This window comes from Oncorhynchus masou, unplaced genomic scaffold (genome assembly GCF_036934945.1).
Source record: "Oncorhynchus masou masou isolate Uvic2021 unplaced genomic scaffold, UVic_Omas_1.1 unplaced_scaffold_1712, whole genome shotgun sequence".
NCBI lineage: Eukaryota > Metazoa > Chordata > Actinopteri > Salmoniformes > Salmonidae > Oncorhynchus > Oncorhynchus masou.
Window position 1 is genome coordinate 43,316 of NW_027007282.1, and position 13,986 is coordinate 57,301.

At 44.9% G+C, this 13,986-nt stretch overlaps 1 protein-coding gene across 1 annotated transcript; it reads left to right on the forward strand.

Annotated features, from left to right (window-relative positions):
- The first annotated feature begins 735 nt into the window (after nt 1–735).
- On the forward strand, nt 736–13,659 carry LOC135532067 (casein kinase II subunit alpha'-like). Its single transcript, XM_064959713.1, has 7 exons — nt 736–958; nt 1,235–1,346; nt 1,856–1,957; nt 2,825–2,875; nt 5,413–5,472; nt 5,636–5,719; nt 13,541–13,659. Exons 1-7 carry the CDS (start codon nt 855–857, stop codon nt 13,643–13,645), a joined length of 618 nt encoding a protein of 205 aa, XP_064815785.1. The 5' UTR covers nt 736–854; the 3' UTR covers nt 13,646–13,659.
- Nucleotides 13,660–13,986: the final 327 nt, after the last annotated feature.

Here is a 13,986-nt window from a genome sequence, read left to right on the forward strand (position 1 = left end):
ATTTAAGCTAAACCCATTAGCCAGACTCAAAAACATATTCAAGCGGTTTCAAGTGTCATATTCTCAGGCATTTTTCTCGAACTTTGCGCCCTGGAGAGGGTGCCACCGCAAGCCCAAATACATGTCGCTGGACTTCCTACCCGAGTGCGCTGCTAGCTAGCTAACAGTAGCAGGCTAGCTAACGACAATCATTTCTACAGTAACGTACATGTAGCGAGACGGGATTTCACGTCTTTTCTAAACCAACTGACCATTGTTAAATAACTTATTATCGCCACTCAAGCTTGCTGTTTGATATTGTACTTATGTTGGCTTATCGTATTCGTTTACGTTAGTATTGTGATGAACACTGGGGCCCAACTTAGCTGGTTAGCATCTAGGCTAACTAGCTAACTTATCTTGCTTATACCAGAGGGGTCTGTCAAATTCAATTAGCTTGCCCAGCTCTCGGCCTCGTAAATTGCTTTTTAAACCATTTCTCGATTTGAGTTACTAACTAGCTGTCCGATATTGAATCCTTATTGCCAATTGTGTTAGTCTACCTCGTCCTCTTTCCCCTTTCTCCTGCCGCCTCCCTGAAACTGGCGGTCCACCATAGCATCTTGCCAGACAGGCTGTTCAGGTGCATCAGGCACTCGCTCATCGTAGCGTTGACAATCCGCACAGCAAGTTCTGCCGACTGCGGTCACCAACTACGGACGAAAGTAGCCCAAACCAATGTTAAGCCATCTTACACGGAGTTAACTAAATCTAGGGTCCCCGAAAGTCGGTGCCCTGCCTTCCAATTTCGCGCCAAGAAGAGTAGTATTGTTGTGGAAGGTGAGCCCCATCAGCACCGGGCGTCCAAGCTCGCGATGCCCCCTCCTACGGTCAGCAGTAAAGCTCGGGTCTACACCGATGTCAACACGCAGAAGACCAGGGACTACTGGGACTACGATGCACACGTGCCAAGCTGGAGGTAAAGAAGGATGTAGCTATTCTACTAACTGTTAGTTACTAGGGTTCTCTAATTCTGGAGAGTTGGGTGCGCACGCTTTCATTGCAAGTCTACAGGGTTTGATCAAACGTCTGTTTATCACTCGGTTGTCTCTTCGGGACAGGAGTTAGGAGAACCCTGTTGTAAATGTGTGTTATCCCTTCCAGATAATCCGGATAATAACCCTACTGCATGCATGTACTCCTACCATTCCCCCGCTGGTCTCTTCTCAGGATTCTCTTGTTCTTCTCTCTCCAGTAATCAGGACAACTACCAGTTGGTGCGTAAGCTGGGCCGAGGGAAATACAGCGAGGTGTTTGAAGCCGTCAACGTCAGTAACAATGAGAAAGTGGTGGTTAAAATCCTCAAGGTGAGCTGCTGTCATTTTTTTAATGTGTTTTGAATATATTTTTTTCCGTAGGTGTAGACAATGGGGTTAATAGGCCCCTCAACCTAGACATGTTGCCCCTGACTTAAAACATTTGGCCTTCCATTGAACAGCGTCGTATTCGTTAGTGCGCACACCCAATATTTTTTTATTTTACCTTTATTTAACTAGGCAAGTCAGTTAAGAAAAAACTCTTATTTTCAATGACGGCCTAGGAACAGTGGGTTAACTGCCTGTTCAGGGGCAGAACGACAGATTTGTACCTTGTCAGCTCAGGGATTTGAACTTGTAACCTTCCGGTCACTAGTCCAACGCTCTAACCACTAGGCTACCCTGCCGCCCCAATGGAGTGTGTCGAGTTAAGTGTCACCCCGTTTCGATCCAATTGTTTCCGTTTGGTTCTGGAGAATACGACCCTGCCTGTTTGAGGCTTTGAGGGTCTTTGTTGTTGTTGTGTTTAAGTCTGGGAAATGATTGATCTCTTGTTTCAGCCTGTCAAGAAGAAGAAGATCAAGCGAGAGATTAAGATCCTGGAGAACTTGCGTGGTGGAACCAACATCATCCGCCTGGTGGACACAGTGAAGGATCCTGTGGTATGTCTCTCTCTCTCTCTCTCGTAGAAATATCATCTCTAGAAGGGGTTTAGAGCCTCAGACAATCATAAATTGACTGGCAATGGCTGCCAGTCATCCCATAATAACATCAATGATTTGGCCTGTTCTATAGATTATATTTCTGTGGTCTCTCTGGTCAGCCCCAGTACTCCCTTCTATAGATTATATTTCTGTGGTCTCTCTGGTCAGCCCCAGTACACCATTCTATAGATTATATTTCTGTGGTCTCTGGTCAGCCCCAGTACTCCCTTCTATAGATTATATTTCTGTGGTCTCTCTGGTCAGCCCCAATACACTATTCTATAGATTATATTTCTGTGGTCTCTGGTCAGCCCCAGTACCTCCATTGGGTGCATGTTTATTTGTATTTAGGGGTGTGACCTCCCCTCTACGAAAAGGGAATTAATGAGCCCACACCGTCACAGTGAGGTTCTGACTAACATATTTACATTTCAGTTGTTTAGCAGACTCTTATCCAGAGCCACTCACAGTTAGTGCATTCATCTTAGCTAGGTAAGACAACCACCTATCACAGTCATAGTAAGTCAAACTTTTTCTCAAAGCCCGCTATCGGCGAAGTTAAACTCTAGAATGAGAGACCCCCCCCCCGATGAAGGCTATTTGGACGATGTTGGTGATAAATCCCACAAGCAAGGAGAGAGATGAGTGTGAGACTGTTTTCATTGTAATGTCTCTCCCATCAGTTTATTAGCCTTTAGTGGTGTGCTGCTCTGCTCTTGTTGAAATGTGTGCTGGTGATTGTGTCCTCAACAATAGAACTCTCTCTCACTGCCATCTTCTTCTTAATTAATCGAGGATGAATTCTCCCATCTTGTCTCTCTGCAGTCTAGAACGCCGGCCCTTGTCTTTGAGTGCATCAATAACACAGATTTTAAGGTACTGATGTTTGGTGAATATCATGCATTCGTGTGAAACCACTACAACATTATTTTTTTTTTAAGTTACTGATCTCTCTCTCTAAGGTAATTGTCTGTTTGAAATGTTAAGACATGACAATATACTGATATCATCTAACAAATACTTTTTTAATCTGTAAACGTTTTTGAAGGTACATTGCCTTCCGAGAGTATTCAGACCCCTTGACTTTTTCCACATTCTGTTACAGCGCTATTCTAAAATTGATTACATTTGAAGAAAAAAATACAATCTACACACAGTATCCCATAATGACAAAGCAAAAACAAATGTTTTGATTTTTTTTTTTGCAAAACAAAATATCACATTTACATAAGTATTCAGACCATTTACTCAATACTTTGTTGAAGCACCTTTGGCAGCGATTACAGCCTTGAGTCTTGGGTATGATGCTACAAGCTTGGCACACCTGTATCTCTGCAGATCCTCTCAAGCTCTGTCACCTGTATCTCTGCAGATCCTCTCAAGCTCTGTCACCTGTATCTCTGCAGATCCTCTCAAGCTCTATCACCTGTATCTCTGCAGATCCTCTCAAGCTCTGTCACCTGTATCTCTGCAGATCCTCTCAAGCTCTGTCACCTGTATCTCTGCAGATCCTCTCAAGCTCTGTCACCTGTATCTCTGCAGATCCTCTCAAGCTCTGTCACCTGTATCTCTGCAGATCCTCTCAGCTCTGTCACCTGTATCTCTGCAGATCCTCTCAAGCTCTGTCACCTGTATCTCTGCAGATCCTCTCAAGCTCTGTCACCTGTATCTCTGCAGATCCTCTCAAGCTCTGTCACCTGTATCTCTGCAGATCCTCTCAAGCTCTCAGGTTGGATGGGAAGCGTTGCTGCACAGCTACTTTCAGGTCTCTCCAGAGCTGTTCGACCAGGTTCAAGTCTTGGCTCTGGCTGGGCCACTCAAGGACATTGAGACTTGTTCCAAAGCCATTCCTGTGTTCTGTTGGCTGTGTGCTTTGGGTTGTTGTCCTGTTGGAATGTAAACCTTTTGCCCCAGTCTGTGGTCCTCAGCGCTCTGGAGCAGGTTTTCATCAAGGATCTCTCTTTACTTTGCTCCGTTCATCTTTCCCTCGATCCTGCCTAGTCTCCCAGTCCCTGCCGCTGAAAATCATACCCGGAGCATGATGCTGCCACCACCATTCCCCGCTGTAGGGATGGTGCCAGGTTTCCTCCAGAGCATGCTGCCACCACCATTCTCCGCTGTAGGGATGGTGCACCTGACAATGCTGCCCCACCATTCTTCAAGGAATACCTAGGATAGGATAAAGTAGGGATGGTGCCATTTCCTCCCCTGCCACCACCATTCCCCGCTGTAGGGATGCTGCCAGGTTTCTGCTAAATGATTTAGGGATGCACTAGGTTTCCTCCAGAGCATGATGCTGTTCCACTGGATGTCAGAATGCATGATTCCACCACCATTTGCTAGGGATGGTGCCTGGATAAGAGCATGATGCTGCCATTTAAATGTAAATGTGATGCTGCCACCACCATTCCCCGCTGTAGGGATGGTGCCAGGTTTCCTCCAGAGCACGATGCTGCCACCACCATTCCCTGCTGTAGGGATGGTGCCAGGTTTCCTCTGGGGGTGACGCTTGGAATTCAGGCCAATCAGTTACATTTTGGTTTCATCAGACCAGAGAAAATGGTCCGCCTTTATGGCGCCCATTGGCAAACTCCAAGCAAGCTGTCGTGTGCCTTTTACTGAGGAGTGGCTTCCGTCTGGCCACTCTACCGTAAAGGCCAGATTGGTGGAGTGCTGCATAGATGGTTGTCCTTCTAGAAGGTTCTCCCATCTCCACAGAGGAACTCTAGAGCTCTGTCAGTGACCTTTGGGTTCTTGGTCACCTCCCTGACCGTGGCCCTTCTCCCTCGATTGCTCAGTTTGTCCGGGCGGACAGCTCTCGGAAGATTGTTGGTGGTTCCAAACTTCTTTAATTTAAGAATGATGGAGGCCACTGTGTTCTTGGGGACCTTCAATGCTGCATACATTTTTTTTTTGATACCCTTCCCCTGATCTGTGCCTCGACACCATCCTGTCTCGGACCTCTACGGACATTTCCTTCAACCTCATGGCTTGGTTTTTGCTCTGACATGCACTGTCCACTGTCGGACATTTTTTATATAGCCATGTGTGTGCATGTCCGATCAATTGAATTTACCACCGGTGGGCTCCAATCAAGCTGTAGAAACATCTCAAGGATGATCAATGGAAACAGGATGTACCAGAGCTATTTCAAGTCTCCAAGCAAAGGTTCTGAATACTTATGTAAAAAATAAATACAAAATTCAATTTTTTTTTTTTACATTTCCAAATTTAACACAACCAGTTTTTGGTTTGTCATTATGGGGTATTGTGTGTAGTTTGAGGACATTTTTTTTCTTCTTCTTTACTACATTTTAGAATAAGGCTGTAACAAAATGTGGGAAAAGTCAAGTGGTATGAATTACTTTCCAAATGCACTGTAGTTAAACTTTTTGTTTGAAATTCATTCACAGGAACTTTACCAGAAGTTAACAGACTTTGATATTCGTTTCTATGTGTACGAGCTTCTCAAGGTAAGGGAAACTGGCAGGTCCCCTTGCTTGGCTCTGTTGCATCCCACTTTTCAAATCATTTGGCTTCAATTTGTTTCCATTGACAATTTTTTTGTGGGGTCAAGAGGGCCTGAAACGAGCCTTCAGATATAGGCTGTGTTGTCCTTTGTGTTGTCTCCTACAGGCTCTGGACTACTGCCATAGCATGGGGATCATGCACAGGGACGTCAAACCACACAACGTCATGATCGACCACCAGACGAGAAAGGTAGCCATCCGATCATCTTTATTTAAACAGGTTATTCTCATTGAGATACAGTCTGGAGAGACCTGTGAGCAACATCAAACACTCTCTCTGTCAGAGAGATTTTTTTTTTTTAAATTTTTTATGGGGATTTCTGGTTTCGCTGACATCATCCTCTATTCATACATGATGGAAGTTGGCCCCGCCCCCAAACAATATTCTCTTTTTGTCCTGGTTCTCTACGGGGTTAAAATATATATATTATATTTAACCTTTATTTATTTTTTAGGGAGTCATACTGAGGCCAAGGTTTCTTTTACAGATGAGAAACATGGTCATAAAAAAACCAACACATTCATCAGTAATAATGTCCTCAATCAGCTTCTTGAATTGACCCAGAGACAATATTGTTCCACAAATACAGTGGAGGGAAAAAAAACCTAAAAGCTGGTTTACCGAACTCAATACAGACCGAATGAATTTTCCAGACTTATCCTCTCATGTCTAGAGGTTAGTAATGATGTTAGGTACAGTGAGTTTTGTTGTAAAAAGGCTTTATGAATGAAAACACAGCAATGTATCATCCTACGTGATATCAGAGACGGCCAGACCAACTTTACGGTAGAGAATGCGGTGATGAGCACTAAAACCGTCGACCCACAAAAAAAAAAATCAAATAACATTTTATGCTATGAGAACAACGGGCGTAGACTTTACCGTGAAATGCTTCCTTACGAGCCCTTTCCCAGCAATGCAGAGGTAAAAAGTAAATGAAAATAACAATAACAAGGCTGCATACAAGGAGTACCGTTTCCAATATACTTATGTACATTAGATATTTCTCTTTCATTTTCAATACATTTTGCAAATGTGTAATCCCCCCTTCACCTTGTTATTATGGTATGTGTAGAGGTGAGAAAAAAATCATTTAATCCATTTAGAATTCAGGCTGTAACACAACAAAATGTGGAATAAGTCAAGGGATTTGAATACTTTCTGAAGGCAATGTACATGTGGGTAATTAGGTGGTAACTAGGGGGTAACTAGGGGGTAGCTAGGGGGAAACCTGGTGGTAGCTAGGGGGAAACTCTGTGGTGGCGAGGGGAAACTAGGGGTAAAAGGCAGGATAGATAATACAGTAGCAGAGTGTGGCTACAGTCCAGTGAGTGTGCATAGAGCCAGTGGAAAAATGTAAGTGCAAACAAGGGAGTCAATGCAAATAGTCTGGTTGGCCGTTTGATTAACTGTTGAGCACAGGGTTTCCGTTAGCCGGCGCTTGGCCAATTTACATTTCTGATGTTGAAAAGCAGATATAAATTGGCACCGGACAATTGTCCTGGAGAAGAAGATCCCATTTAGAAATAATGCTTATCTTTAGCCTATTCATTGACGGTAAAACGCGGCAGGGTAGCCAAGTGGTTAGAGCGTTGGACTAGTAACCGGAAGGTTGAGAGTTCAAACCCCCGAGCTGACAAGGTACAAATCTGTCGTTCTGCCCCTGAACAGGCAGTTAACCCCACTGTTCCTAGGCCGTCATTGAAAATAAGAATTTGTTCTTAACTGACTTGCCTGGTTAAATAAAGGTAAAATAAAAAAAATACCAGTGGATGGAAACACATTTGACTAGTCATGCCTATCGGTCTCGTGGTTAATTTAGTGGAATTAAATGGGTGGGGTGTAGAACAGTATATTCCTAATGCGTTTTATCACACCAGACACATGCAGAGCCTTTGAGGGGAATGTCTTGTCAGACACCATCTCCAACGGCAACGGAAGGCAGGCTTCATCACCTCACACACCACTTTGCAGTGAGCTGGAGGCACTATGCGTTTTAGGAAACATTAACTTTAATTTTTTGAAACTTGAATGTTTAGTTTTTTTTTTACTACCAATGAGGCATGTCTTACCTTGATTCAAAGTAGCCTAGTCAATCACAACATATCCTTGGAGGCTATTTATTTTGTATCAAATTTCTTTGTCCAGGAGCCAATGGCACAACCCTGGTCATATTAGCGACCCGTGGTAGTTGTTGATAATCCTGGTCATATTAGCGACCCGTGGTAGTTGTTGATAATCCTGGTCATATTAGCGACCCGTGGTAGTTGTTGCATATTGGATCTCCCTTCTTCCTGAATATCTAACAGGATATTTTCATCGGTCACGTGAAACCGCTCGCTTGTGCGGTGCGCTATTGACAACTGTTTTCCCGCTAATTTACGTTATTTAGTAGCCGCCCTTATCCAGAGAGACTGAACCGTAGTGAGTCATTTAACAGACTCTCTGATCCAGAGACTGAACCGTAGTGAGTCATTTAACAGACTCTCTTATCCAGAGACTGAGTAGTGAGTCATTTAACAGACTCTCTTATCCAGAGACTTACAGTAGTGAGTCATTTAACAGACTCTCTGATCCAGAGAGACTGAACCGTAGTGAGTCATTTAACAGACTCTCTGATCCAGAGAGTCATTTAACAGACTACAGTAGTGAGTCATTTAACAGACTCTCTTATCCAGAGACTTACAGTAGTGAGTCATTTAACAGACTCTCTTATCCAGAGACACTACAGTAGTGAGTCATTTAACAGACTCTCTGATCCAGAGACTAGTAGTGAGTCATTTAACAGACTCTCTTATCCAGAGACACTACAGTAGTGAGTCATTTAACAGACTCTCTGATCCAGAGACTCCAGTGAGTCATTTAACAGACTCTCTGATCCAGAGACACTACAGTAGTGAGTCATTTAACAGACTCTCTGATCCAGAGACACTACAGTAGTGAGTCATTTTTCATGTTGTTTTGAACTGGTCCACTGTTGGAATCGAACCTACGACTCTGGTGTTGCTCTACGAACTGAATGTTTTCCTGCTTCCATCACTGGTGCGTGTCGTCCGTGATTTGATCCTTAGTGATGTGGACACCGAGAAACTTGAGGCTTTCAACCCGCTTCACTACAGCCCCGTCAATATGAATGGGGGGCCAATCTCAGCCCTCCATTCCCTGTAGTCCATGATCAGCTGCTTTATGTTGCTGACGTTGAGGGAGAGATTGTTGTCCTGGCACCACACTGCCAGGTCTCTGACCTCCTCTCTGCAGGCTGCCTCGTCACTGATCAGTCCTACCTGTCAGTCCTACCTTAAGGATGGTGTTGGAGTCGTGCACAGCCACGCAGTCATGGGTGAACAGGGAGTACAGAAAGACTTTACAATTTACCAACATCTGAAAACGTGCGCGTGTGTGTGCTCGCGTGTGCGTGTGTGTGTGTGTACGTGCACGTGTGTGTGTCAGTTCCACGTAGGTCAGTACATGGCACCTACTGGTTATGTGTATAAGGGAAGAGGCATTGTGCCGGGAGGTGTTGCTTTGTGTTCGTTTTTAACCTGGTTTGCTGTTAACTTGCACTGTATAAGATGGAAGTTTCCATGGCTCATTATAATCCTATACGTTTTCCTTGAATGTGTTCTGCCCCTGGGGACTGTGGAAAATGCCCCTGGTGGCATGTCTGATGTGTGTCAGTGCTGTGTGTCAGTGCTGTGTGTCAATTGACTATGTAAGCAATTTGGAATTTCCAACACCTGAGTATTTCTTATCAAAACAAAATGGAGACGTAGTCAGTCTGGATCCAACTCTTAGCCAATAGAGACTGGCCGTGCATAGTATTAAAATGAGCCCTCTGATTACAATGAAGAGCACGACGTGCCGCTCTGTTCTGGGCCAGCTGCAGCTTAACTAGGTCTTTCCTTGCAGCACTGGACCACACAACTGGACAATAATCAAGATCAGATAAAAACTACAACCTGCAGAACTTTGTGGTGTCAAAAAAGCAGAGCGTCTCTTTATTGCGGACAGACGTCTCCCCATTTTGACAACCTTTTGAATCTATACTGAACAAAAAAATATAGATGCAAATGCAACAATTTCAAATGTTTTACTGAGTTAGTTTAATATAAGGAAATCGGTCAATTGAAATGAATTCATTACGCATTTAATCTATGGATTTTACATGACTGGAATACAGATGTGCATCTGTTGGTCACAGTTTCCTTAAAAAAAAACGTAGGGGCGTGGATCAGAAAACCAGTCAGTATCTGGTGTGACCACCATTTGCCTCATGCAGCGAGACACATCTCCTTCAGAGTTCATCAGGCTGTTGATTGTGGAATGTTGTCCCACCCCTCTTCAAATGGCTTTGCGATGTTGCTGGATATTGGCGGGAACTGGAACACGCTGCCCATCTAGAGCATCCCAAACATGCTCAATGGGTGACATTTCTGAGTGTGCAGGCCATGGAAGAACTGGGATGTTTTCAGCTTCCAGGAATTGTGTACAGATCCTTGTGACATGTGGCCGTGCATTATCATGCTGAAACATGAGGTGATGGTGGCAGGTGAATGGCGCGACATGGGGCCATGCATTATCATGCTGAAACATGAGGTGATGGTGGCAGGTGAATGGCGCGACATGTGGCCATGCATTATCATGCTGAAACATGAGGTGATGGTGGCAGGTGAATGGCGCGACATGTGGCCATGCATTATCATGCTGAAACATGAGGTGATGGTGGCAGGTGAATGGTGCGACATGTGGCCTCCATGGATTATCATGCTGAAACATGAGGTGATGGTGGCAGGTGAATGGCGCGACATGGGATGCATTATCATGCTGAAACATGAGGTGATGGTGGCAGGTGAATGGCGCCACTATGGGGCATTATCATGTTGAAACATGAGGTGATGGTCAGCAGACCACACGGCACATTATCATGCTGAAACATGGTGATGGTGGAGGTGAATGGGACGACTGCCGTGCATTATCATGCTGAAAATGTCATGGTGGCGGTGAATGCTTATGGTAGAAAATGAACATGAGGTGATTCTCTGGCCACAGCCCTGGTGGACATTCATGCAGTCTGCATGCCAATTGCCATCGCTCCCTGCAACTTGTGGTATTGTGCTGTGACACAACTACACATTTTAGTGGCCTTTTATTGTCCCCAGCACAAGGTGCACCTGTGTAATGATCGTGCCGGTTAATCATCTTCCTGCATATCCTGAACCGATCAGGTGGATGGATTATCTTGGCAAAGGAGAAATGCTCAGTAACAGAGATGTGAAACAAATTTGTGCACAAGATTTGATGAAATACACACTGACAAAGCTTATGGAACATTTCTTGGGGTTTATTTCAGCTCCTGAAACATGGGACCAACACTTTACATGTTGTGTTTCGTGTGTATGTCTTATATGGGTTGGAGTTAACCTACAGGAGGGCATTCCAGGAGCATTGGAGTGAAACCTAGCTCTCCAGGAGCAGGGTTGGAGTGGCCTACAGGAGGGTAGCAAATCCAGGAGCAGGGTTGGAGTTAAAACCTACAGGAGGGTAGCTTATCCAGGAGCAGGGTTGGAGTTAAAACCTACAGGAGGGTAGCTCTCCAGGAGCAGGGTTGGAGTTAAAACCTACAGGAGGGTAGCTCTCCAGGAGCAGGGTTGGAGTGAAAACCTACAGGAGGGTAGCTCTCCAGGAGCAGGGTTGGAGTGAAAACCTACAGGAGGGTAGCTCTCCAGGAGCAGGGTTGGAGTTAAAACCTACAGGAGGGTAGCTCTCCAGGAGCAGGGTTGGAGTGAACCTACAGGAGGGTAGCTCTCCAGGAGCAGGGTTGGAGTGAAAACCTACAGGAGGGTAGCTCTCCAGGAGCAGGGTTGGAGTGAAAACCTACAGGAGGGTAGCTCTCCAGGAGCAGGGTTGGAGTTAAAACCTACAGGAGGGTAGCTCTCCAGGAGCAGGGTTGGAGTGCAAACCTACAGGAGGGTAGCTCTCCAGGAGCAGGGTTGGAGTGAAAACCTACAGGAGGGTAGCTCTCCAGGAGCAGGGTTGGAGTGAAAACCTACAGGAGGGTAGCTCTCCAGGAGCAGGGTTGGAGTGCAAACCTACAGGAGGGTAGCTCTCCAGGAGCAGGGTTGGAGTGAACCTACAGGAGGGTAGCTCTCCAGGAGCAGGGTTGGAGTTAAAACCTACAGGAGGGTAGCTCTCCAGGAGCAGGGTTGGAGTTAAACCTACAGGAGGGTAGCTCTCCAGGAGCAGGGTTGGAGTTAAAACCTACAGGAGGGTAGCTCTCCAGGAGCAGGGTTGGAGTTAAAACCTACAGGAGGGTAGCTCTCCAGGAGCAGGGTTGGAGTTAAAACCTACAGGAGGGTAGCTCTCCAGGAGCAGGGTTGGAGTGAACCTACAGGAGGGTAGCTCTCCAGGAGGAGGGTTGGAGTAAACCCCTGATATAGATGTCACCATAGTCTAGGACCGGTAGGAACATCTACTGAATAATCTACTTTTGACTATTTAGCGAGAGGCAGGACCTATTTCTATAGAAGAAGTCCATTTAAAAAAAAAAATGTATGTTATAATAAACACCATTCCTGCCCCTGTTCCCTACTAATCTAGGCCAGTGTTTCCCAAATAGCTGGCCTCATAGCAGCCGGAGCTGCAGCTCATTTCTCCTGGGTCAGAAGCAGAGCATCAACACTGTTGTTTTATCAGGACGGTCACAGAATCTGGGTCCCAAATATCACCTGAAGTGTACACTCGATTTTTACCTCTTACAACCGTCCGCAAGTCTCGCAAGCTTACATTGTTGTGCTACACGAATTCCGCAGTAATCAGTAATCCTCTCACTGTAATGGGATGGCATTGGATTGATGGATGCATAGGTTAGTGGGAGTTCCTACCATATTTGTTAGGCCTGTCATTTCCTGTTAGAATCAGTCGAGGGAAGTAAACAAGGTCACACTTTGGGAGGAAGAAGAGATAATTGGGTCTCATCCAGAGAGGGAACTTCAGAAGGTGTTAACTGGGTCAAGGTATGGCACCAAAACGCTGTGTAGATGGAGGGGGGGGTCCCAGGGTGGGGCGGGCTGTCATGGTTCTGTTTCTCCACCAGGTGGCAGTAATGGAGCTGCACCAGCAGAACACAAAGCTGAAGGCCAAGATTTTTTAAAAAAAAAAAATTATTTAACCTTTTTATTTAACTAGGCAAGTCGGTTTAAGAACAAATTATTATTTTACAATGACGCCTACACAGGCGCGGGCTGGCAATTGTGCGCAGCCCTATGGGACTCCCAATCACGGGCGGTTGTGATACAGCCTGGATTCTAACCAGGGTGTCTGTAGTGACGCCTCTAGAGCTGAGATGCAGTGCATCAGACCTGCTGTGCCACTCGGGAGCCCTTCAAATTAAAGATGAGTGTAGAGAATCATTGTAGCATCTAAACCGCAGTGAAATATATTTTTCATGACCTAAAATATTGTATTTTCAGCTGTTTTTGAAGCAAAACTGAAAGTTAAAAGACGCAAAAAACTAAACGTAAGAACTGGAAGCATAGAAATAGCACCCATAGAATAGATCTTAGACTTGTGTTCAATTAAGAATGACAGATCTATAACACACGTTTCTATGTGAATTTGGTCTGGTCGTCCTCAAAGTGACATTTTGTGGCTTTATGGATCAATTCCTTTTTTAAAAAATTCAATAACCAACTGAATATTCAATTGTATAAATTTAAAAGGATCCGTTTAATATTCAGACTATTTTCAACTGAATTCCTTTGCCTTCTTTTACTGTTTTTCAAAATGTAAATTGATCCCAGACATACTGTAGATCCGTAGTTCCCAGATGGTCCACTAGTCGGTGGGTCAGAAGGACATTTTGAAAAGGCTTAGAAGGCAGGTTAGCATAGTGCTAAACAGGAAGCTCTGCTTCTGTAGATGTCACACTACCCCCCCCCCTCTAATTCCTCTGTCTGTGTCTCTCTGTCTCTCTGTGTCTCAATCCTCTGTCTGTGTCTCTCTGTCTCTCAGCTGCGTCTCATAGACTGGGGTCTGGCTGAGTTCTACCACCCAGCTCAGGAATACAACGTCAGGGTGGCCTCCCGTTATTTTAAAGGACCTATCAGGAGCTGCTAGTGGACTATCAGGTAGACACTAGTTACTAACACAATGTGGACTATCAGGTAGACACTAGTTACTAACACAATGTGGACTATCGGGTAGACACAATGTGGACTATCAGGTAGACACTAGTTACTAACACAATGTGGACTATCAGGTAGACACTAGTTACTAACAGGGTAGACAATGTGGACTATCAGGTAGACACAATGTGGACTATCAGGTAGACACTAGTTACTAACACAATGTGGACTATCAGGTAGACACTAGTTACTAACACAATGTGGACTATCAGGTAGACACAATACTGGGACTATCAGGTAGACACTAGTTACTAACACAATGTGGACTATCAG